We start from the raw sequence: 24,071 nt of genomic DNA, 5'->3' as shown, positions 1-24,071 counted from the left end.
ACAATGGCTTCACACCATGGTTTGTTGCCACAAAACAAACCATGGTTGGTCTGCCAGGTTGTTCAGAAGTTTCAACCAACCACCATTTGGCTGTAGCTGAGTGTTAGAGCATCTGCTTTGCTTGCAGAAAGCCCTAGGTTCAGTCCCTGACATCTCCAGGCAGAACTGGGAGAGATCCCTGCCTGAAGCCCTGAAGAGCCACTGCCAGTCAGTGTAGGCAGTACTGAGCTAGGTGGACCCCAGTCAGTGTTCAAAACTCCCATTGTTCTAGGCGCATTTTGCGACAGGAAATTTCATTAGCGTGAGTAGTTTCTGAGCTCTTGGTGCAGTACCGCACCTAAGATTTCAGATTAAAACTGCAGAGTGGAAGGAAAGGAGGACCCTTTTCTGTCTCTACACTTCCAGTTACTCTCTGAAGACTGAGGAGGAGACCCTCTTAAGAATATTAGAGGGGTGGGCAGGGGAGGAGTAGACCATGTGAAAAATGAACATGAATTTTAGCTGCACTTCATTCATTTTCAGCTTTGTATTCTTGCTGTATAAAAGCGCATCTAGACATTCTGTTGTTGTGCCCATAACCTAGGTTTAAGGTGCCATTTAGCTCCTAGCTTTCATATCTCAGTTTCTAACACTGACCCCAGTGGGCTTGAGTCAGTTTAAGGCAGCTTCCGGTGTTGGTAAACACACCATGGCTTGCTGATTCTATCTGAGCATGGACAGAGAGTTTGGTCTCAGATAGCCTTCCCTATCAGTCCTGGTTTCTCCCAGAGATTATGGGGTTCAGACCCCCACCAGTCCCAGCCAGTACAGCCCATGGTCAGCGATCATGGGAGTTGTAATCCAACAACATACTTTACAAAGACTGATCTGGGGGTAGGGGTAGCCTTTTATAGAATCGTAGAATTGCAGAGTTGGAAGGGAATGCAGGAATCTCGACATTTTGGTTCTCATACATGCTGCTTGCATGCCAATCCCACACTTAAGGATCAGGTCTTATTAGCAGCACCTACTGAAGATGGAGGCTCCACCATTGCCTATACTTCTCTTGGCTCTTCTGTGGACTCAACCTTGAGCAGATTCTTTTTCCACACTCCTGTAAACACCTGGCTTGATTTCTAGGTGATTTTTTAAAAAGAGTTAGCGTTTGTCAGAGACCTCGGGAACTCCTGGGACCTGGTTGCTGATGCACAAATTGTACGCATGAACCTAGTGGAAACGTGGAAGCACCTGCTTCTGCCAGACGGTGTGTGATGGTTCAGCTTCTCCTACCTCAATGCCAGCAATACTATACCTCTCACACCGGAGGAACACCCTGATCCCAGGCATTGTTTTTCAGAAATCTCATTCATTTTCATTGAACACCTGCTTCAAGAAGCTTAGAATTGGAGGACACAGAAGTTGCCCTTCTCTGGTTTCTTTTGTACCTCGGAAGAGAGGAGGGGTAGCAGAATGGGCTGGTTCTTTCTTCCCTTGCAGAATTGCCCACTGCTGCAAAGCTGCTTTAGAAACTTCTGGGTCTGGTTGTAAATATTGACTTGAGTGTCACAGGGGAAAAGGGATGTTTGAATAATGTTTGTTTCTGTTCTCCAAGCCAAGAGACAACTCTATCTGTCTGTCTGTCTGTCTATTTAATTTATATCCCACCATTTCCCCAGTGGAGCTCGTGGTTGCTCACGTGGTTCTTTAAAGGAGTTGAGGGTGAATGAAGTCTTGCTCGCCTTCAGAGTCAGGGATTTTTTATACGTGGAAGGAAATAAATGGATTGACTGCTATTTCCAAACTGGAAAAGACACAAGGAGACCGTGTATGTAAAAAATTGGACAAGCTTCTTGTTCACATGGCTGTATGTAACAAAGCCTTCAGGTTTAGCCAAATGACTCATCAATTGGAATGGAAAGGTTGCTACTGTTGAAATGTGTGACCAGTCAAGGGACAACAAACCGGCTAGCTAGTTTTGAGCTGTATGTGTGAACAATTAAATGTGGAGCCCCCCCCCCCAGGGGATGCTCTGATTTCTCTCTTATTCCTATTCCTCTTCTACTTCCTGAAGGACTTTTTCATAGATAGAATAATTGGAAGGGTGATATACATTGTTAGTCTCACACACGAGAGTATACCCAATGTAATCAATGGCCTAATGCTCATAGGACAGTTGACTTAGTTGGATGTCAGTAGAAAATTTGGGAAACACCTGGAGGGGGGAGTCTATGACAACAAAATGATAACTATTTTGGGATGATGAGCGAAACAGTTTCTAAAGCAAGGTTCTATTCAAAATGTGTAGTGTAGAGGTTCTTAAGATCTCCATTTTTATTTTTTAAAATTCCATTAGTTGTATCCAACTAGGTTTACTCAGAATAGACACCTTGAAATGAATGGACCTAAGTTAGTCATGCCCATTAATAGCTGGTTACAATCCTTAATCTATAGGCAGCTTCTCGAGGGAGCTCCCAGCATGTTAGCAGCAACACCTGTAATAATTAAATAATAAAATCACCATATTAAAACATAGCATATCTAAAAATCATTAAAACAATGGATAAAAACAGTAGCAGGCTAAATAAATTTGTAAAATCAGCCTGCTAATACTTTAGCAGCTGCTAAAGGCTTGTCTTCTACAATTTGAAGATGATAGAGTTACATTCTCTCCAGCCACTGGGTAGCACTACACTTTGTGACTCTCTTATCTAGTGCATCTTCCTAAATTAACTCCTGGCTTTGCTGATATTGCCATGTTCTTCTTTGCTTCAGTTCTCTACCTGCCCGAGAGCTTGTGTATTTTGTTTAACAGCGTATGACCAAAGCAGGTCGCAAGCCAGACGTTTCTTTTCTGAGAGATGGGGAGCAGCCATTGCTTCTTTATCCTAGAATCCCAGGTGTGCAACCTGAGATCTCAACACCTGGGAGGGACTCAGCCTGCAAATCTCCATCTCAGAATGGAGTCAACATACAGGCTGACCTCACCATACAACAGCCCGCCTAACCTTTACTTTAAAAAAAGAAATCCTCATCCAGTCATGTCCTACCTTGTGTAACGTTATTTGATGAAGAGTTCTGCAGTGCTCAAAAGCTTGCCACACTTTTGTGCTGCCTTTGTGCATAGTAAAGGTATTGCCTAACTCTGGACTTTGGAGTTTGCCAGCTTTTTGGTGCTTGATGTTTGTTGAATGGGAGCTAATTAATACCTTGAAGATGTTTCTTAAACAGTCTGTGAAGTTTGGAAGTTAACAGGAGGCTAGATGTGCCTCTGAGCCAGAGCGGAGCTCAAATTTTGAGTGGGAGAGCAGAGAAAAATAGTTTGGGGATGTGAAATAACCAGCAAGAAAGATAGTGCTGCATTCTTCAGCCAATGGAGCAGCATTTGGAACTGATGCTATTCATTTATCACTTACTTTGCATTCTTGGACAACACATTTTGTCAAAATGACCTCTATGCGGTTTACATTAAAGCAAAATGTAGAGTTAAGAATCACAAAAATGGCAAAAGTATGCAGTTAAAAGCGAACAATCAGTATAAAATGCAGAGGCTGTGTGATTTAGACATTTGCAACTTCCATACATCTTGAAGCTGGGGTGGGAGTGAGGAACAATTTTGCCCACAGGAATTTTGGAAAATGATAGAAATAAATCAGATCTAAGCTTTACTATATTTCTAAGAACACCAGATCCTCTCCTTTTTTATGCATTTCTGGTCCATTTGGGTCCCTGTGTTTCTCCCTGCTTAGGACAGAGGCACCAGACAGTGTCGCTAGCAGATGTTCTCTTTTGCTTTGGCAAGATGGGAAAAGCTTGGTTTGTTTGCCTTGAGGGGCTTAACTCTCCCAGTGGCCACTGTTCACACATCAGGATAAGCCAGTGGCACTGGTCTTGTGGAACATCAGGGGCCCACATGGCCCAGCTGCCCCCACTTCATTTCTGCCTGGCACAAGCAGGAGGAATAAGCTAGCAGTCACAGTTAAGTTGGCTTCCCAACAATTCATGAACGGAGGGTCTTGGCTTGTTCTTCTCTAACAAGCCAGGATCCCCAGCCAGCCTTAAACCAAGGTTTGCTTGTCACTTTTGAATCTCAGCTTGCTTCTTGCACTGGTGAAGAGAGAAGTGGGAGCGATTGGTCAGTGTTCATGACAGTGGTGTAGGTTTTCTGGAAAATGCTTGGTTTGCAACAGAAAATGTCCTATTGCCCATCTAATTTAGCATGTTAATTTTGCTCTGTAATTAGTAAATACAGTGGTACCTTGGGTTACATCCGCTTCAGGTTACAGGCTTTGCTAACCCAGAAATAGTCCTCCAGGTTAAGAACTTTGCTTCAGGATAAGAACAGAAATCGTGCTCCAGTTGCGCGGCGGCAGCGGGAGGCCCCGTTAGCTAAAGTGGTGCTTCAGGTTAAGAACAGTTTCAGCTTAAGAACAGACCTCTGGAACAAATTAAGGACTTAACCCGAGGTACCACTGTAAAGCTAGAAAGTTTGAAGCAGCCAAGGTTGCCTAATAATCGTGTTTGCAGTTGGCGCCTGTGCTGTGCGTTCTTACTATCAAACATCAGAAACGGGAAGTCTTTCTGTGGGGGGGGGGGGACCTGGCTTTGTAGAAATTTCTGCCCTGCATCACTTGGGAACAGGGCGCTCATTCCCCAGAAGCCAAGAGCATGCAGTTCTGGCTTATTATCATGACATGTGAATACAGTCAGTACCTGCAAAGCTCTGCTTACGTGGTTCAGCCAGGATAAGGGCTGGCAGCAGTGGGGAGCAGGCATGAGAATTGAATCAAGGAGGTCCCCTCCCCTTTTTAAGCAGCCATAGCATTGAACTGGTGATACCCTGAAACATTACAGCTTTATCAAAAAGCCACTGGATCAGTTTCCCTCTGGGCTGCTTAACCACAGCAGCACACTTGCCGGTCTTTGACTGGCTTCATCAACTACTGCCCTAAAGGTGCAGTGAGCAGCCACAAATTCGTTACAAGAAAGTTTCACCTTTGAAGGTCTGTCTCATGCGCTGTTCCTTTCCTCTTCCGCGCACAAATTGCATTTCCCAAGGCCCTGTGCTTTATGGCAAGAGGTTTCAAGTGCTCTCTTCACAAGGCCTCTCAGCCCCACGGCAAGGATCAAGTGGCTTATGTTTGTGCTGAGAGCCTCCCTCCACACCCATACCCACACATGCGCTACACAGCTGTTTCATATCTCCAGATGTGTAAAATCACCGCTGGGTTGCTATGTCTTCCTCATCCCAGGCACAGGGACAGAGACGATGGGTTGGGGAGATCCTAGGAAATTTCCAGAGATTCTTTTAATTACTCCACTCCTGTTTATTCCCATTGGAACAAAGGTGAGGAAATGAAGTTGCCTTGTTCCCCGGAGCAATTTTATTGTGACTCTTGGGGAGGGACTGGAAGGCAGTACTGCTTCTGAATACAGTGGTACCTCGGGTTAAGTACTTAATTCATTCCGGAGGTCCGTTCTTAACCTGAAACTGTTCTTAACCTGAAGCACCACTTTAGCTAATGGGGCCTCCTGCTGCCGCCGCACCGTCAGAGCACGATTTCTGTTCTCACCCTGAAGCAAAGTTCTTAACCTGAAGCACTATTTCTGGGTTAGGGGAGCCTGTAACCTGAAGCGTATGTAACCCGAGGTACCACTGTATTAGTTGCTGAAAACCAGAGGAGGGGAGAGGGCTCTTGAGCTCGGGTCCACTGTGAGAGTGAGATCCTGAACGCCTCTCCTCATATTTCTGGCTTCACCTGCTGAAAAGCAAGGCTCCTTCCTTGATTCGGGGCTGGCTGTGTGGGGCGGGCACGTTCCTTCTAGGGCTCCTCGCACAGCTGCCACTTGAATCCCAGATGGGTTAATTCATCCTGCAGTTGTGCCAAAGGACCTGGGCAGGGAGGGTCTCCTTCTGCTAAGCCAGGACCACAGAGTAGACCCCCTAGAGTGTGTTTGGCCACCAGCAAGTGGGATGTGTGGGGTTTGGTTGGTGTGTGAACCTGGTGCTTGCAGGAGGCCAAAGAAAATATTTGTTTCCAGCGTAAGGAGCTGAGAGAAGCGGAAGGGACGGAAGGAGGGTGTAGGTGGCTGGAAGGAGTAGCAAGAGGCCATCTTTATTGTCTCTTAGTGCAGACTCGCCGCCCACCATGAACCACCATTGGCAGCAGATACGTTCTTTGCTTATAATAATATTTTATTCTCTTGTTAATTATGATGTTTTAAATGTGCAGTTTATAGTTGACTTCCTTTGCTAATGTTTTCTTTTGAATTTTTTAAGATATTTCTTTCTTTCTTTATTTTGGTTAGCTATGCTACATGAAATGTGCATTCTGCCGTTGACCTCTTTTGCAATGTTTTATTTTGAAATCTTTAGGATATTTAGTTTCCTGTTAAGAATGTATACTTTACTTGTTGATTTTCAGCAGTGATGTTTCATTCTGAATTGTTGTTTTGTTTTTGATGTTTTAATGTGTTGTAAACCGCTCTGAGATTATTATTTTTCTGTTGAAGATATAAAGCGGTATAGAAGCGAAATGAATAACAACAGCGGGGGGGGGGGGGGAGAGCTAAAAGGTGGCAGGGCTGGAAAAATCATTTCCGATTCAGAGGGGCCAGTGCTGAGCATTTCAGGAGCTAGTCCTACACTATTGTGGATGCTGGAGGAACATCACAACTCAGCCCATCACCCTGGCATATTCTACTGGCTACGATAGAATGCTTCTTTCAAGGCTGATTTTAGCAGGTGGAAGGGAGGAGCCCTGTGGGTGCTGGAAGGGGCTCTGGAAGGCACATGTATGGGCGCCATGTGGCTGCCCCCCATCCTAGGCAGTTCTCCTGCTGCCGCTTGGATGCCAGTTGTGTGGGGTCTTTCCCGCTCCCCACAGAGGGGCAGCTTTTAGAACTAGTGTGGCCGGACCTGCCCCTTGTGGGTGGGTGAATGAATGAACGAATCTTTCTTTGCATCAGCCGTCGGCCATAGCAATAAAACAATACGATATACAAAGAATAGAAATAAAAAGTCAATTATGTAAAATACATTTTAGGGTTTTGAAGCCTTGTGAGTCGTCGTTGAGTACACACAGATGGCAGTATATCTGAAAGCCCTTGCCCCCACCCAGAAAGAGGGGGAACGTTACTCATTCTCTTTTGATTTTGCTGCTCCATTCAAGACTTGGAGCTGGGGAGCGTGCTTGGTGCATCTTGTTTTCTCTCAGGAACAAATACTGGGTGAGAGTTTTGATAGAGGTGGAATCTTGGTCAGACCTTATGCTGTTTCTGCATAGCAAAGGGAGAGAAGAATTAGGAGGTGGGATGGGGGGGGGGGAGAGCCTGTTCTGAAAGAAAAGGAGGCCTCCTGCCTTGAGCGCAGCCTTGCATTGACTGTTTTTCAATGTCTCCTCTGATCTTTTTTCTTTCTTTTTTTGCATTGGACAATTTCTTTAATGAGCACGATAAAAAGCACTTTTTTTAAAGCAAAGGCTTTGCAGTCCTGTGTACAGGTACTAAGCAGTATTTCAAGTGGGATTTCTATTTATTTCATAACATTTATACACAGCTTGATTGTAAGAAAACCTCAAAGCGGTTTACAACAAACAAAGCATTAAAATCAAAAGTAAAGAGCATGGGATTGTGCTATTTGGGGAGGGAATACTTTGCCATATGTTTCTAGACTCCTAGCAATTGTGGCCAGTGGTCAGGGATGATGGGCTTAGAGTCCACAGTCTGCATGCCTCCAGATTAGGGAAGGGGAAGAATGAAGTGATGAAACTTTGCTGCAGGTCTGCTTGTTTCAGCCTGGACGTGGAACTGGGCACAGGGCGAAGCGGCAATTGCAGTGGCGGGGTGTGTGGGTATATGGGGGTGTCTGTGGGTGAGTGCTAGAAGCTAAGCTGCTGCCTTTATTGTCCAATGAGGTTCTTGGAGCTGGTGGTAAACCCAAAGGATCAAGGAAGCTGGTGATCTTCACACTCACATAAGAACATAGGAAGTCAGTCCCTTGGTTCAACTGGCTCAGTGTTGTTCACTCTGGCTGGCAGCAGCTGTCTAGGGTTTCAGGCAAGGGATATTGCCAGCCTTACCTGGAGATGCTGGGGATTGAGCCTGGAACCTTCCACATGCAGGGCATGAATTCTGTACCACTGAGCCATGACCCTTCTCCCGCTTGCCATTGCCAAGGAGCCCAGTTGCATCTTCTTTGTGTGTTTTGAGATAGCAAGAAGCATCTTTTAAGTCCCCGTGAGACACAGGCATGTCTCCTCAGGCTCAGAGGTTACCCTCTGTGAGCTCTGTGTATGCCCAAGAATGTTTCTAGCCCCTTTTTGCTGTCCTTCATAGAAAGAGGAGGAGTAATTCTGGGCAGGCTGCTTTTACCCACCGTTAGTAAAGGTAAAGGGTAAAGGGACCCCTGACCATTAAGTCCAGTCATGGCTGATCCTGGGTTTGTGGCGCTCATCTCGCTTTATTGGCCGAGGGAGCCGGCGTACAGCTTCCGGGTCATGTGGCCAGCATGACTAAGCCGCTTCTGGCGAACCAGAGCAGCGCACGGAAACGCTGTTTACCTTCCCACTGGAGTGGTACCTATTTATCTACTTGCACTTTGACGTGCTTTCGAACTGCTAGGTTGGCAGGAACCGGGACCGAGCAGAGGGAGCTCACCCCGTCGCGGGGATTCGAACCGCCAACCTTCTGATCGGCAAGTCCTAGGCTCTGTCGTTTAACCCACAGCACCACCCGCATCCCTTACCCACCATTACTGATCTTCAGAAAACCCAAAAAACCCTTATAAGCTTCAGAGGAATCCCAGGGTTTGTAAAACACCTGGGGTAAGGTGAGAACAAGAGTTGCTTGTTAACAAGAGTTAAGACTTGCAGTCTAATTTTCTACCCTCTTAAAAAAGAGCATCTTCCAGTCCCCAAATTGTGCTTGTCTGCCTAGTAATCGCTGCTTTCTGCGGATACCATGGCATTAAGAAGTCTGTTTGTTACAGTGTAGGAATCTGGCCTTTGGAGTGGCACTGAAGGAAATTGAGCTCCCTTCCATTCCGTATCAGGGCAGCCAGCATCTCGTACTGTCTTTCTGGCACCTACTGAAGACTTTCATATCCCGACAAGTGATTAAGTCAGGGGAGGATTGTACCTGTCTCTACCTGTCTCTACTTGAATAAATTGTTTGGCAATACGCTTTTTCGGTTGATGTTATTTATTGTTAATGGCTTTGGAGTGTTTTATGGGGAGCGATTTATAAATGACAGAAACAATTAAAATAATCATGGGTCTTTGGGTGAGGAACATCTTTGCAAATATTTTCTGCAGAATTGGAACCCTGAAATGTGACAGCACAAACTATTAAAGGCTTTTCTTAGCATAGTGGGGGAGCTACCTATAAAAAACCGCTGATCCAACAGATAGGTCCCTTGAGTCTGTTGGCGCCTCAGCTTGATTTAAATTAGTGGCTAGAATTTTTTATTTTTTATTTAAAACCAGTCCCTGTAGAGCCTGTTGACAAAACTATGTCTCCACTAGCAGATCTCAGTTCAGCCTGCCTTATGTTTGGTTTGAAGAGCAGTTGGCTGTCAGTTCACTGATGAATCAGTGGTAATTGCAGAATATGCTGGTAGGCCAGGCAAAAGAAAATCTGTTGTCTGTTTCTGTCTTTTGTGGAATAAGCATGCTATTTAGTGTTGTAGCTTTTTATAGTTTCCGATGACTTAAAAATAGACTTCAATCTTTGCATATCAGGAGCGTTAGAATACGGCTTTACCTTGGGAGTTGGTAAGGTAAAGGTAAAGGTACCCCTGCCCGTACGGGCTAGTCTTGCCAGACTCTGGGGTTGTGCGCCCATCTCACTCAAGAGGCCAGGGGCCAGCGCTGTCCGAAGACACTTCCGGGTCACGTGGCCAGCGTGACATCGCTGCTCTGGCGAGCCAGAGCTGCACACGGAAACACCGTTTACCTTCCCGCTAGAAAGCGGTCCCTATTTATCTACTTGCACCCGAGGGTGCTTTCGAACTGCTAGGTGGGCAGGAGCTGGGACCGAGCAACGGGTGTGCACCCCGCTGCGGGGATTCGAACCGCCGACCTTTCGATCGGCAAGCCCTAGGCGCTGAGGCTTTTACCCATAGCGCCACCCGCGTCCACAGCGCCACCCGTGGGAGTTGGTAGCTAATGCAAATTGGCCCTACTTCCTTCCCTTTTTATATTGCAAGGGTGGGGCGCATTTTCAACCCAAGGGAGGCATCCTTTTGAGGGCCAGGGGCCAAGGTGGCTGTTCAAGCCAAATCAGTGTCTTGTGATGCTTGCTGTTATGCAGTAGGTAGGACGTGAGTGGCGCTGTGGTCTAAACCACTGAGCCTTTTGGGCTTGCTGAGATCAGAAGGTTGGCGGTTTGAATCCCCGCAACAGAGTGAGCTCCCGTTGCTCTGCCCAAGCTCCTGCCAACCTAGCAGTTCGAAAGCACGCCAGTGCAAGTAGATAAATAGGTACCGCTGCGGCAGGAAGGTAAACAGCGTTTCCATGCGCTCTGGTTTCCGTCACGTTCAGGGTGGATTTGATTTAAATCAAATTTAAATCACTAGTCAGTAAGACTTGATTTACTGGACTTAACTGTCAGGGGTCCTTTACCTTTTTTAAAAGACTTGGTTTAAATATTTTTTTTTTTACAGAAAGACTTATTCTTGCTGGTATAATCTTAATATTTACTAGCAGATGAAGGTTTCATTTTTGGAATAATAAATTTTCAGAGTAGTTTTTACAATTATATCAAAAATTACTAATTTGGTTATACTATTAGAAATACATAGACGGGTAATTATGAAATTATTGTGAGGTTTAATAAGTTAACTGTTTATATTTGGACAACCTTTCTGCTGTACTTTATTGGAAGGAGAAAAATGATCATTTCCTTAATAACAATTTAAACAATTTATTGAACTAAAGCAATAACATTGTAGCATATGTATCCCTGTTTGTTAACTGATGTGGTTAAACTTAAACAAAACAAAAAACCTTAGACTGAGTTTTACCACACATGAAAAACCTAAAACAAATCCTTATTTCCTGATGAATAGCCTTTGGACTATAATGTAACTTAAATAGAAAAATATTTAGAAAGCTTTTTCCTCCAAAAGCATTTTATTTTAAAAATCTGATTTAAATAAAAAAAATGGATTATTTGTTTACTTATTTTATTTTTTTAATCATTGATTTTTATCCAAACTGATCACGGTGTTTCATTGCACCAGAAGCGGGTTAGTCCTGCTAGCCACATGATCCGGAAAGCTGTCTGTGGATAAACGCCAGCTCCCTTGGCCTGAAAGTGGAGATGAGCGCCGCAATCCCATAGTCACCTTTGACTGGACTTAACCATCCAGAGGCCCTTTTCTTTTTACCTTTACCTATGCAGTAGGCTACGTACCAGCCTTGTGCAAGCCACAGTTTTCTGCATGCACCTACCTCTCCACCCTACCATCCAGACACGTAAGAGGCGTTAATCACAACTCTGGAGCACTTTGCAGCCAGGACAGCTTGTTCTGTTTTTTTAAACCTCACCGATGGCAGGAGCGCTTGCAAGCAAATAAATACTTAATTAGAATAATTAATTGTTTGATGCTGTGCAGGGTGTGCGATGGCATGGGGAAATAGGCAAGATTTCACTGTGCTGTCCTAGTCATTTTGATGAGTGTGAGAGGCTGGATCTCTCACATTTGGAATTTGGACTGGATAGCGCTGTTTCTGTTACACTGCCCTGGGGAGGGACCTCTTTTCAGTCAGGGCTGCATTCGCTCCTGGGCAAGACCAAAGTGGGCAAAGTAGCAGTTGTGACTCCTTAACTTTTGTCCGGTGAGCTAGATTCTGTTCTGTGCTGTCCAGGCAGGCAAGAGGCATTGCCACAGCTCAGGCCCATGTTCCCGCCAGGCAGAGGCACGAGAGGGCAGAGGCACGAGAGGTGTGTCCTGGGGATGGTGCTGAGGACCAGATTGAGAGGTCTGGAGGCTGGAGGTTCCCACCCACACAGTGCTACAGTGAGAAGCTGCATTCTGTGCTTTTTACTTCTGTTTGCCGGTGGTTACATTCCTTTCATCATGAGAGAGAGAACAGACTAATTTTAAAAAGCTAAAAGGGGTATGTAACCTTTTATTAGGTTTCAGGTGCTTTACATCTTGAGTTTCATCTCCTCATTACATTACTAACAGTATATGGGCCCAGCAAGGAACAATTGTTGCTAATAATAATCATAATAATCATCATAATTTATTATTTATTCCCCACCCATCTGGCTGGATTTTCCCAGCTACTTTGGGCGGCTTCCAACAAAATATTAAATTACAGTACTGTAGTTTGTCAAACATTAAAAGCTTCCCTAAACAGAGCTGCCTTCAGGTGTATTCTAAAAGTCTGGTAGTTGTTTTTCTCTTTGACATCTGGTGGGAGGGCGTTCCACAGGGTGGGTGCCACTACCGAGAAGGCCCTCTGCCTGGTTCCCTGTAACTTGGCTTCTCGAAGTGAGGGAACTGCCAGAAGGCCCTCGGCACTGGACCTCAGTGTCCGGGCAGAACAGTGGGGGTGGAGATGCTCCTTCAGGTATACTGGACCAAGGCCGTTTAGGGCTTTAAAAGTCAGCACCAACACTTTGAATTGTGCTCAAAAACATACTGTCTCTCCCCTTTGAGGCAATAAATGAGATCTAGCAAAAGTACCTGCTGAACATAGCCTTGAGTCAGGCTTTTGGGTTGCTTACGGGCAGGGTATACGCAGGAGGAGCGTCTTCCGAGGCTGCCCTGCCCTCTGTCCCCAATGTGATGGGAGCCGATTGCAGCACAGTCTGTTGCACTGCTCGGATCTTCATATCAGCAGTTCAGGGACAAGACTTGCCCATCTGGCTTACAGTTTGGGAGCAGAGATCAGAAGGGCTGCAGAATGGACTTGGAGCTGCCCTTGAATGGCCCGACTGCACGGATTGCAGTAGCCCATGTGTGGCTGCCTCACTGAGGAGGGGCCATCATTCTGCATCAGGGGGTGGGGATATTGAACTTGGGCCGCATTTGTGGAGTCTGGGAAACCTGATGGCTCCTTCTCTGCTGCAGAGTAGGGCCCGGGGAAAATCTGTGATGGCAGCAGTGGGGTGGATGGGGAGACATCATTCTTCACCTGCCCTCTGCTTTCCCCACACTCTGGCGAATACCCTGGCTGGCTGGGGGAGGATTGCATAGGTTTGCCTCCTGCTTGGATTCAGAATAGAGAGGGATGTGTAAGTTGTTTGCAGAATAAAATTTACATTCGTTGCTCCGCCCGTTTTTGTCCCTGGCTCCGCCCACCACTGACAAGTGGCCCTCAGGCTGAGAAAGTTGTCCTGCTCCTGTTCCAAATGCTTGGACTTCCCAACTGAAGGATCTTAATCAGGCAGAGAAGGGACACTGCCAGTCAGAGTCAACAGCACTGGTCAGCTTGGTCCAAGGCAGCTCCTTGCACATCTCCTTACAAGTATTGACTCCAGCATCCACCCTGGCTTCCTGAGCACTGCTGGTTCTCGATAGTTGCCAAGCTGGTCTTCGGAGAGTGACCCTGCCTCTCTGCAAGGCAGAATCACAAGGATTCATGCAGATGGTGGCATTGTGGTTGTGTGCTGTTCAGGGTGAGAATCTGTTCTGCCACGCTGTGGAAAGGGATGAGCAGGAACACTTTTTAAACTTGCAGGTCACATTTTTTAAATGCTCCCATTTCTGCTGGGCTTTTCAATAGGGAGCCTTTTGACCCGAGGCATGTGCTGGCTGGTGCTGAAGCGAGTTGTAGCGCAAAACATCTGGAGGGCCTCAGGTTGGCAAAGGCTGCCCATTAGCATGCTTGCTTTACTAGTATTTGGCAAGTGAAGCCCAAACTGCCATGCTTTGCCTAATATTGCAGTTGCATCCTGCATCCATTCATTGTCACTGATGAACTTTACAAAACACATTTTTTTTCTGCAGGAAAATTAAGTGTTGCAATAATTTCCACCCCGCATTGCCCCCTTATCCCGTGGCTTTACCAAAGGAGCCTTCCTGGCTCATGGGTCGTGACTTTGTGCCCCAACTGACCTTCTTCCTCCTTGCTCTTTCCAGCTGCCTTTCCGCATCGGCTGAACCTTTTCTACCTGGCCAATGATGTCATCCAGAACTGCAAAAGGAAAAACGCGATTGTGTTCCGCGACACGTTTGCTGACGTGCTCCCGGAGGCTGCCGCTTTGGTGAAGTAAGCTGATGGCTTCCCCCCGCATTTCTCATCCAACACAACAGAAGTCTTTTCGTTTTGCTGCTGTCCAAACTCAAGATCTTAAAATCTAAAATAATTTTGTGATTTTAGCTCTGAAGCCACAGGCTTTTGTGTTAATATTCAGCTCTGGCTGGGGCAGATGGGAATTGTAGCCCAAAAACAAACTATAGAGGACACCAGGTGGATGAAAACTTTCCTAAGGGAAAGATATCGGGGGGAGATTTTTGCCTTTTCTCAGTGAACTATCCCTGTTTTCAGGTGTTTCTTGGCTGCCTTGATCTAACCCCTGGTTTTACAAGCGCAGCACTGTTGTGCTAACTGAAAGCCAGGGTGTTGCCAGATGAAAAGACACCTTAGTCCATCTGTGAGCTCTGTCAATGTGTTTGTTAAATTTGCATATGGAAAAAAACAGTCTACAGCTTCACCCTCTAGACGCATGTCTGCTTCATGGTAGGAATGCACCTCCAGAGTGGAGAATTTGGGGGAAGAGACTTTAGCAAGTGGCAGATCCCTGCACTAGCATTGTAAGATACATGCTGAGGCTCAGACTACTATCTATGTCAGAATGTGCATTTTTGTGTGTGTGGAATTGAGGGGGAAATATCAGTTGTACATATTTTAGTAATTTGCCCCAACCTGTGCTGGTTGCTATCTCCACCTTCAGAAAATTATTGAAAGAGAAGGTAAGGCGAGAAGCCTCCTTTTTGCATTTTATTTTAATCAGCCATTTCTTCCGGCACTTTGTATGTCCATAGAGGAGAGGGCAAATTGATGCATTAGAAACAGTCATGTGTTATCTGTGTGTCCTTTTCAGAGATCCATCAGTCTCCAAATCTATAGAAAGAATCTTTAAAATCTGGGAAGATAGAAATGTGTATCCAGAAGAAACCATCATGTTACTGAAAGAAGCTTTAAGTAAGTTCTCCATTACTCTTTTTCACATCTGTGCAGTCGTGGTGATGACTTATAGGGTGAGTGAGGCAGAGTTTGGTTTGAGAATACGAGGACAACGTTTTATCTTTTAAATCCATTAACTATCATCTCTCTGCACCTGCACAGAAGTCAGTAGTGGCATTTTGCTTAGGGAAGAGAATTCTGGACTGTCTGCCCCAGGTTGCTGTGGTTTACACCACTTGCCACTTAATTTCCGTCCTTAATTTTAAATATTCTAAAGGTTACTTAAATATCCAGCCCTGGGGAAACCCAGCCAGATGGGCGGAGTATAATAAGAAATTATTATTATTATTATTATTATTATTATTATTATTATTATTATTACAGTTCTATGTGACACTGGTGAGTGATGTAGTCTTTTAGCTTGCTGGGGCAACAAAGCTCCAGTTCAGCATTTCCCAGTGGAAAGTTCATGCAGTACATTTTTGTATGCAACTGTAAGGAAACTCTCTCCATGGAGGCAGGATCCTCCTTTGTCCAGACTAACCTAATAGCCCCGCAGAGTAGCATCCGTACACTGAAGCCTCACAGACGGTCATGATGTTGCACGATAAGTCCTGCTTTTGCTATTTTGACGATGCTTTTTGTCTGGGGTGCTGGTGTTAGCATGTACAATCTCCCTTGTAACCCTTGGATTAATGCCCCAGTCAACAGACTTTTCTCACAGCAGCAAGAGATTTTTAACGTTGATTTCCAGGCTATCTATAGCCTTGCTGTTCCTCAGAGCTTGTTTGTCTGTGGAGCCCCTACAGTATAAATGCTGGGCTGGGTGGGTCATGAAAATAGAATGAGTTGTGGGGAGTGGCATGTTCAAAAAGTGTGAGAGACTTCCGTATTTAATTTGCACGGTGGAATCTTTCAAGTCCATTTAAGCTGCCAGACATCCATGGACATAAGGCTTCCTGTCTGCGCCCACAAGCCAAGCGAAAGGGGCTTTTAAACTACTGCCTGCAAATTCACTTGAGGTCCCAACTCCGTTCCTTGAGATTGCCAACTTCGTCCTTTTCATGTAAAGCCTGATTGAAATCCTGAAAGGCAGAGGGACCCGTCCTCAGACGTTTCCGCATTGTAAGCTCAGATTTTTGGTTTTAAGTCTCCTGCTGCTTTGCCTTGTCAAATGTTTGCCAGCAGGTATCAACCTCTATTGGTCTCTCTCTTTCTCTCCCTTTTTTTATTTTAAACATGCATAGAGACTCCTAAAGGGCATCCCATAATCTCAGACTGCAAAACAAAAAACAAAACCAAACAAAAATGTTTTCCAGGTTCCACTTTCAAAGCTCAGAAGCAGCAGAAAGAAACTCAGAGCAAACAGCCAACTAAGTCATGGAAGAAACCTCAAAGTAAGGAAATCCTCACGGGAAACGGTCTGAGCTTTTGATATTTTAACCTCCTTGAGGAACAGCCTAGAACAGACACACACACACCAAAAAAACAATAACACCTCACCGTAGGCACTCACGGTGCCTTGTGTTCTTCGTCAGGCTGGCAGCGTCCTTTGCTAAAGGCACCAAGAGAGGCACTTCTTAAAATTATGCAGGACATATGACTGTGTTTAAATTAGCCCATGGTGTACAGAGAAAAGATGTGGGGTGGGGTGTTTAGGGGAGCTGGCGTTAGTATATTGAAAGAGGGAGAGACAGCACACATGATTAGTGAGTGGCAATTTACACCTGGCCAGTCAGACTTGAAGCCAAGGACCTGCATCCAGTGGCACAGGACGAGGTTAACTTAAACAGCAGGCTCCTTTAAATGCAGCGGGGAGAGAGAGAGCACGCAGATAACAAACCGTCTTTGGCATTCTCGGAGAACAGCTTATAAGTCCACCAGCACAGCAGCAGTACAGACAGGAAAGCCCCAAATGGCTAAGAGAAGACAAGACCAATGGGACGCCAGACAGGAAAGGCTTCTGTCAACCGCATTAGGCTAATGTTTGGGAGTTGGGCTTGGATCCACCTGGAAACCAGTTTGGCACAAGGCCGAAAGCCTGTCTCTCTAACGGCACGTTGTTCCTCTGTCAGGAGAAGAGGCTGCAAATAGTCTTCATTTTGCTAAGCAACATCTGGATTTATCCTGAAAGGAGTATTCCGTTCTTCCTCTCTGGAAGCTGCAAATTAGAGCAAGGAAGCTAAGGCGTTGCTTTGCAAGCATTTGGCAGGGGTGGGGGGTACCGCAGAACGACCCACCTCTCACAAGAAGTTGCCCGTCGCATCTCTGCATTAGTTGCTGCCCTGCACTAGGACAGAACAGGCATTCATGCAGAGGGAGGGGATTCCTCCTCTTGCCTCTTTAGAGTAAGAGGTACAGCAGTGTGCTCAGAGGTTTAGGGGGGTGGGCAGGGTTGGTGCAGAGGGCTGTTCCTGGGGAGCAACCAACCCGGGTGTATCACTCTCCCTGCATGTGTGAAGCATCCCTGTTACAACTGAGTGTGGAGGGAGGATAGTGGCTTCCTGCTGGGGGGTTTTGGACAGACCCTTGCATGTGGGAAACGAAGGAGGGGGTTCTCCTCTAGAATGCTGCACCTGCCTGCACTATCTTCCTTAAACACCTTGTTCCTTTGTTCCCACAGCCTCTACAAATCCAAAAGCCGCACTGAAGTCCAAGATTGTTGCAGAATTTCGGGTAAGTCCAGTAACCTCCTCACCTTATTCGCTTTGTGCGTGGGCACGAGACCTGAAAAACCGTCAGTTTGCAGCAGGGATGACAAACTGGTGGCCCTTGGTGCTCAAGTCAGAAAGCAGGCCCTGGGGACCAGAGGTTGCTCGACTCCAACTCCCAGCAGCTGGTACAGGCCTTGTGACCAGGGAGGTTGCTGGTGGGAGTTGGCATCCAGAGACAACTGCAGGCCCACCGGTTAACGGCACCTGCCTTGAACTCTGCACCCATATCTGCCTTAAGACGGAGTGTCAATGAGGTAGCATACTGGCTAGGCTAGACACTCCAAGGAGCTCTGCACGTTTTTCGAGCTACCCATAGGGATGCGGGGTAAAAAAGAAAGTTAAGAGGAGCCCACTGGATCAGACCAGTGGCTCATCTAGTCCAGCATCCTGTTCCCACAGTGGCCAACCAAGGGAAGCCCACAAGCGGAATCCAAGCACAATGGCACCAGCCTCTCTTGCTGCTGCCAACAGCTGGTCTGAATGGGAAGGCAGAGCATGGCCATTGTGGCTAGTTGCCCTCTCCTACATCAATTTGTCCAGTCTTATTTTGAAGCTGAGGGGCGTAACCAAAGGGTGCTCATCAATGGTTCCTCTTCATCCTGGAGAAGAGTGACTAGTGGGGTGCCAAAGTGTTCTGTCTTGGGCCCGGTCTTATTCAACATCTTTATCAACGACTTGGATGATGGACTAAAGGGCATCCTGATCAATTTTGCAGATGGCACCAAACTGGGAGGGGTGGCTAACACCCCAGAGGACAGGATCACACTTCAAAACGACCTTGACAGATTAGAGAACTGGGCCCAAACAAACAAGATGAATTTTAACAGGGAGAAATGTAAAGTATTGCACTTGGGCAAAAAAAATGAGAGGCACAAATACAAGATGGGTGACACCTGGCTTGAGAGCAGTACATGTGAAAAGGATCTAGGAGTCTTGGTTGACCACAAACTTGACATGAGCCAACAGTGTGACGCAGCAGCTAAAAAAGCCAATGCAATTCTGGGCTGCATCAATAGGAGTATAGCATCTAGATCAAGGGAAGTAATAGTGCCACTGTATTCTGCTCTGGTCAGACCTCACCTGGAGTACTGTGTCCAGTTCTGGGCACCACAGTTCAAGAAGGACACTGACAAACTGGAACGTGTCCAGAGGAGGGCAACCAAAATGGTCAAAGGCCTGGAAACGATGCCTTATGAGGAACGGCTAAGGGAGCTGGGCATGTTTAGCCTGGAGAAGAGGAGGTTAAGGGGTGATATGATAGGTAAAGGTAAAGGTAAAGGTACCCCTGCCCGTACGGGCCAGTCTTGACAGACTCTGGGGTTGTGCGCCCATCTCACTCAAGAGGCCAGGGGCCAGCGCTGTCCGAAGACACTTCCGGGTCACGTGGCCAGTGTGACATCGCTGCTCTGGCGAGCCAGAGCTGCACACGGAAACGCCGTTTACCTTCCCGCCAGTAAGCGGTCCCTATTTATCTACTTGCACCCGGAGGTGCTTTCGAACTGCTAGGTTGGCAGGCGCTGGGACTGAGCGACGGGAGCGCACCCCGCCGCAGGGATTCGAACCGCCGACCTTTCGATCGGCAAGCCCTAGGCGCTGAGGCTTTAACCCACAGCGCCACCCGCGTCCCGGTGATATGATAGCCATGTTCAAATATATAAAAGGATGTCACATAGAGGAGGGAGAAAGGTTGTTTTCTGCTGCTCCAGAGAAGCAGACACGGAGCAATGGATCCAAACTACAAGAAAGAAAATTCCACCTAAACATTAGGAAGAACTTCCTGACAGTAAGAGCTGTTCGACAGTGGAATTTGCTGCCAAGGAGTGTGGTGGAGTCTCCTTCTTTGGAGGTCTTTAAGCAGAGGCTTGACAACCATATGTCAGGAGTGCTCTGATGGAGTTTCCTGCTTGGCAGGGGGTTGGACTCGATGGCCCTTGTGGTCTCTTCCAACTCTATGATTCTATGATTCTAACTACCTCAGTGAGAGGGTATTCTGTAGTTTTAGAAGCCACGAAGAAGTGCTGTTTTGGAAGCAGCACAAATATGGCCAGTCCCCTCTATTTGAAAACATAAAATCTAGCATGTTTTGCTCATTCATTCATCCTCTCTCTCACACACTAACCGGTCATGTGTTTGGATGTATTTTGACATATCCACATATTTTAAAAAGATTAGAAGGGACAGATTTGGAAATTGTATTACAAAGGCAATTTGTTTTGGGGTGCATGTGCCAGAATAGCAGGGCAAGACTATGCTGCAAGCTGCAGGGCCAAAGTCTAGATCCTGGAGCCTTGTTAGCAGCTTGGTCAACCGGAAGAGAGATACTGAATCCTGGGCATATCCGGGGCCTGTGTGTTCTTGTTGCTGGGTGTGTATTTAACGGTCACCTTTTGCCCACTGCCACACAGTGTGATGCCCTGGTGGTCGAGATGGCAGTCAAGAGGTCAGAGATCAGCACTGTACATGAGAGGGAGGTCAGGGAAATTGGGTGTTGGTGGGGAGAGGGGCACAGAAGCTACCCTAGAAAAATGTCTTGCGTGCCCCACACCTGCAACGGTTTCCCATCTTTCTGTACACAAGTCGGACTCCCCCCCCCCCCCAAGAATTGGAAGCATTTGCACTGCATTCTTCTCTCCCTGCCTGCCTCACCACAAAGTACTTTCAGCTTCATAAATCAGTTTGCTTCTATTTTTGTGTCTTGACGGAATCCACATCTCTCTCATTTTCTCTCCCTCCCCGTCCAGCCGCAGTCCCTGGTTGATGAGCTGCTCTGCTACAAGCGTTCCGAGGACCAGATAGAGCTGAAGGAAAAGCAGCTCTCCACCATGCGAGTCGACGTCTGCAGCACCGAGACCCTGAAGTGCTTGAAAGGTGCAGTGCACAGGCGGGACTGGGCATTGGATTTCCCTTAAGCCACGTTGCCTTAAGAACTGCCCGAACCCTTACATATCCCTGCCTGTATACAAATACACACACGCCTATCTTCCCATGACCACCACCAAGGTGTAGGGTCAATGGCTTGTCTTCACAAAGTTCTGCTCAGAGTAGATCCAGAGTAGTTAGGTCTACTAACTTAATTGGGTCTGCTCTGAAAGATCTCCCAGGCTGGGAGGAGAAAAGGAAGCTCCCAGGTGAGAGATGGGAGGGTGTCACACACCTTCTGTGTGAGACAAGAATTACTTTTGAGAGAGGGCTTTGTATTGTATTCTAATTTCTCTCTCTTTCTTTTCTTTCACTTTGCTGTAGTTTTGTTTTGTACTTTTATTTAGATGAGTTTGATTGGTTTGTTTTTTATTATATTGTATGTTGAAAAGTTTCAGCAAAAAAAAATTAAAATTATTATTTTAAATATATGGGTCTGAGTAGGACTAGCATTGAACATTGCCTGTTGTCTTATTTTCAGGGGAGGGAGGGAAGGGAGGGTTGGTCTCTCTTGCTCTCTCTCCTCCCCCTGCTAAGCCAAAAAAATCTCCCTCCTTTCCCTTTCAGACAAAACAGGGGGAAAGAAATTCTCCAAGGAGTTTGAGGAGGCGAGTGCCAAGCTGGAAGAGTTTGTCAACAGCCTGGACAAGCAGGTGAAAAGCGGCCCATCCTTGACCGAGGTGCTCGAGAACGCGGGGATCTTCTATGAAGCGCAATACAAGGAGGTCAAGGTGGTGGCAAATGTGAGTGCAAAGGGGATTCTCCACTCCATAAAGCAGCCCACCCATCAGCCCTGGGCATTGGCCAGGGGGGCTTGGTGGCGTTGCCATTCGAAATGTCCCGCACGCACCAAATTCAGAAAGGCTAAAGCATCAACTGAGTCAGTGTAGTTAACGCAGTCTCATGTTCATTGGAAACCTGTGGCTTTCAAACTGCGCTATCGGGAGTGGAGGGCAGTTTTCCTCCAGAACTCTACTGAGGATTTCTTAACAAACAGATTGGTGGTGAGGAAGCACCCAGTTCTGTGTTGCTCTGGGCAGCCACAGGAGAGAATTGGGTGTGCTCCAGAGTGTCCAATTGGTTCGAGCGGGGCAGCACCCCGGTGCAAGGGACAGAGTCTCTACAGTGGTGGCACCAAAACATCATAGAGTTGGAAGGGATCCCAAGGGTCATCTTGGAATCCCTTCCAATTCTCCAACCCTTCTGCAACCACAGCCAAAGAATCACTGACAGATGGCCTCCCAACCTCTGCTTAAAAATCTCCAATGAAGGAGATTCCACCACCTTCTGAGCGGGAGTCTGTTCCACTGTGAAACAATCCCCCCCCCCCAATGTTTAGCCAGAGTCGTCTTTTTTGTAATCTGAATGCAGTGGTTCAGGTCCTCCTTTCTGGACAGCAGAAAACACAAATATTTGTGCACGCTTGTTAAAGGTAAGACATGAATACGGCTTTTCTCTCTCATTCCACCGCTTTGGCCAGGCTTACAAGACCTTTGCTAACAGAGTGAACAACCTTAAGAAGAAACTGGATCAGCTGAAGGCGACGCTTCCTGACCCTGAAGAATCGCCCGTCCCCTCCCCGAGCATGGACGCCCCTTCCCCGACTGGCTCGGAGTCTCCCTTCCCTGGGATGGGGGAGGACGACAACTCCCCTCCCCCAGGGGCAGAAAGGGAGAAGTCTCCGACTCCAGAGCCCGCAACGGACAATCGTGACGTGGAGGACATGGAGCTCTCTGATGTGGAGGAGGAGGAGGAGCCCCCAAAGATCATCGGTAGGTTGTCCGTCAGGGTTTTTTTTGGGGTGGGTGGGCTTTGAACTTAGGGAATGGCCACATGTAAAGATGGTTCTGGACTCTGCCATTCTGGGGGGTGGGAAGAGGTGAGGGATCTGTGGATAAATGGGAAGGGAAACCCTCACTGTGTCGGGGAGACAAGCAAAGCGTTGGTTCCCAAATGGGCAGTACTGTCCCCTTGGGGGCACTGGGGTTACTTAAGGGGGGGACACCAGAGTTTTAAATGACTATCGGAGTTTGAAAAGTTGGCAGCAGGAGCTGGTTCAAGCTCATCAGTTTTGTTGAATGAATTAAACTAAATAGATTGAATCAGATTTTGTGATTCAATATGCAGTTAATTAATGTTTTGAATTTTATCGTGTTCTTTCCCTTGTGGCTTGTGCAAAGCACTCTTCTATATAATGCTTTTCATAGGTTAAGAGTAGGGGGAACTGGGGATGAGTTTAGGAAGCCAAGCTGGCAGTGGCCGCATAAGGTTTAGGAAACACATAAACTGCCACATTGGGGGGCAGGCGGGATAAGGAACTGAAATGGTTAGAATTGTTCTAAACTTTGTTTTGCGCACGCAAACAGAGTACAGTGGTACCTCAGGTTACATACGCTTCAGGTTACAGACTCCACTAACCCAGAAATAGTGCTCCAGGTTAAGAACTTTGCTTCAGGATGAGAACAGAAATCGTGGTCCGGCGGTGCGGCAGCAGCGGGAGGCCCTATTAGCTAAAGTGGTGCTTCAGGTTAAGAGCAGTTTCAGGTTAAGAACAGACCTCTGGAATGAATTAAGTACTTAACCCAAGGTACTACTGTAATGCAAACATGATGAATGACGATATGAATGAAATCTGTTCATTTTCCTTCTCCAACCTCGTGCTCTTTGGATGTTTGGCTGCCAATCCTATTATCCACTGTCAGCATGGGGAGTGTATTCTAAAACACATGGAGGGTCCCTGCTTAGGGAAAGCTGGTGTGGACTGAGCAATGCCCTCTCCTCACAGTCTCCTCTCTGTGTCTTTTGCACCAGTGGACGAACGGAAAGAGAAGCCGGCTGTTTCCACAATGCCCCCTGCGAAGATGGCTGAAAGCGTCCCAAAAATGTCTCCTTCCACGACAGCTGCTGCAGCAGCAGCAGCAGTGCCCCCACTGCAAGCGGCAGCAGCAGCGCTACCTGCTCCTGTTGTGGCAACGCTGGCTCCAAGCCCCATCACCCCTACAACCCCTAAGCCGGCCACCCCAGCAGCACCCCTTCCCCAGTCCCCTGCCCTCGCCTTGCCGAACCTCGCCAATGTGGATTTGGCCAAGATCAGCTCCATTCTCAGCAGCCTCACCTCGGTGATGAAGAACACAGGTGAGAGTCGCGTGTCCTGGTGCTCGGTGACAACTGGACTGGGTCTTGGGCATCTGTGTCAAGGGGTGGAGTCCTTTGCAGGCTGAGTAAATGACGCAAACTGGGCATATGTTCTCCTTGCATAAGCTACCTCTGTACTTGTTAGTTGTGGGAGGGGCAGCGGCACTGAAGCCCCCAACACTGG

The 24,071-nt window shown here is 47.0% G+C and overlaps 1 protein-coding gene across 4 annotated transcripts in view; it reads left to right on the top strand.

The window, feature by feature from the left end:
• RPRD2 (regulation of nuclear pre-mRNA domain containing 2) overlaps nucleotides 1-24,071 on the top strand; it is a 39,292-nt gene that overhangs the window by 7,613 nt on the left and 7,608 nt on the right. For 2 of the 4 annotated variants that reach the window (XR_014558573.1, XM_083715489.1), the window contains exons 2-9: nucleotides 14,072-14,201; nucleotides 15,037-15,137; nucleotides 16,367-16,516; nucleotides 17,743-17,795; nucleotides 20,575-20,701; nucleotides 21,320-21,495; nucleotides 22,233-22,524; nucleotides 23,564-23,887. Coding sequence is in view for 3 of the 4 variants with exons in the window: in XM_083715489.1 (XP_083571615.1) it covers nucleotides 14,072-14,201; nucleotides 15,037-15,137; nucleotides 16,367-16,516; nucleotides 17,743-17,795; nucleotides 20,575-20,701; nucleotides 21,320-21,495; nucleotides 22,233-22,524; nucleotides 23,564-23,887 (1,353 nt within the window). In the remaining variant the exon portion in view is untranslated. The remainder of the gene's footprint in view (nucleotides 1-14,071; nucleotides 14,202-15,036; nucleotides 15,138-16,366; nucleotides 16,517-17,742; nucleotides 17,796-20,574; nucleotides 20,702-21,319; nucleotides 21,496-22,232; nucleotides 22,525-23,563; nucleotides 23,888-24,071) is intronic. The other 2 variants (XM_083715490.1, XM_083715491.1) reach the window with 2 other exon arrangements.

Source organism: Podarcis gaigeae, assembly GCF_964106915.1.
Source record: "Podarcis gaigeae genome assembly, chromosome: 16".
Classification (NCBI taxonomy): domain Eukaryota; kingdom Metazoa; phylum Chordata; class Lepidosauria; order Squamata; family Lacertidae; genus Podarcis; species Podarcis gaigeae.
This window is presented reverse-complemented; position numbering and strand designations above follow the sequence as displayed.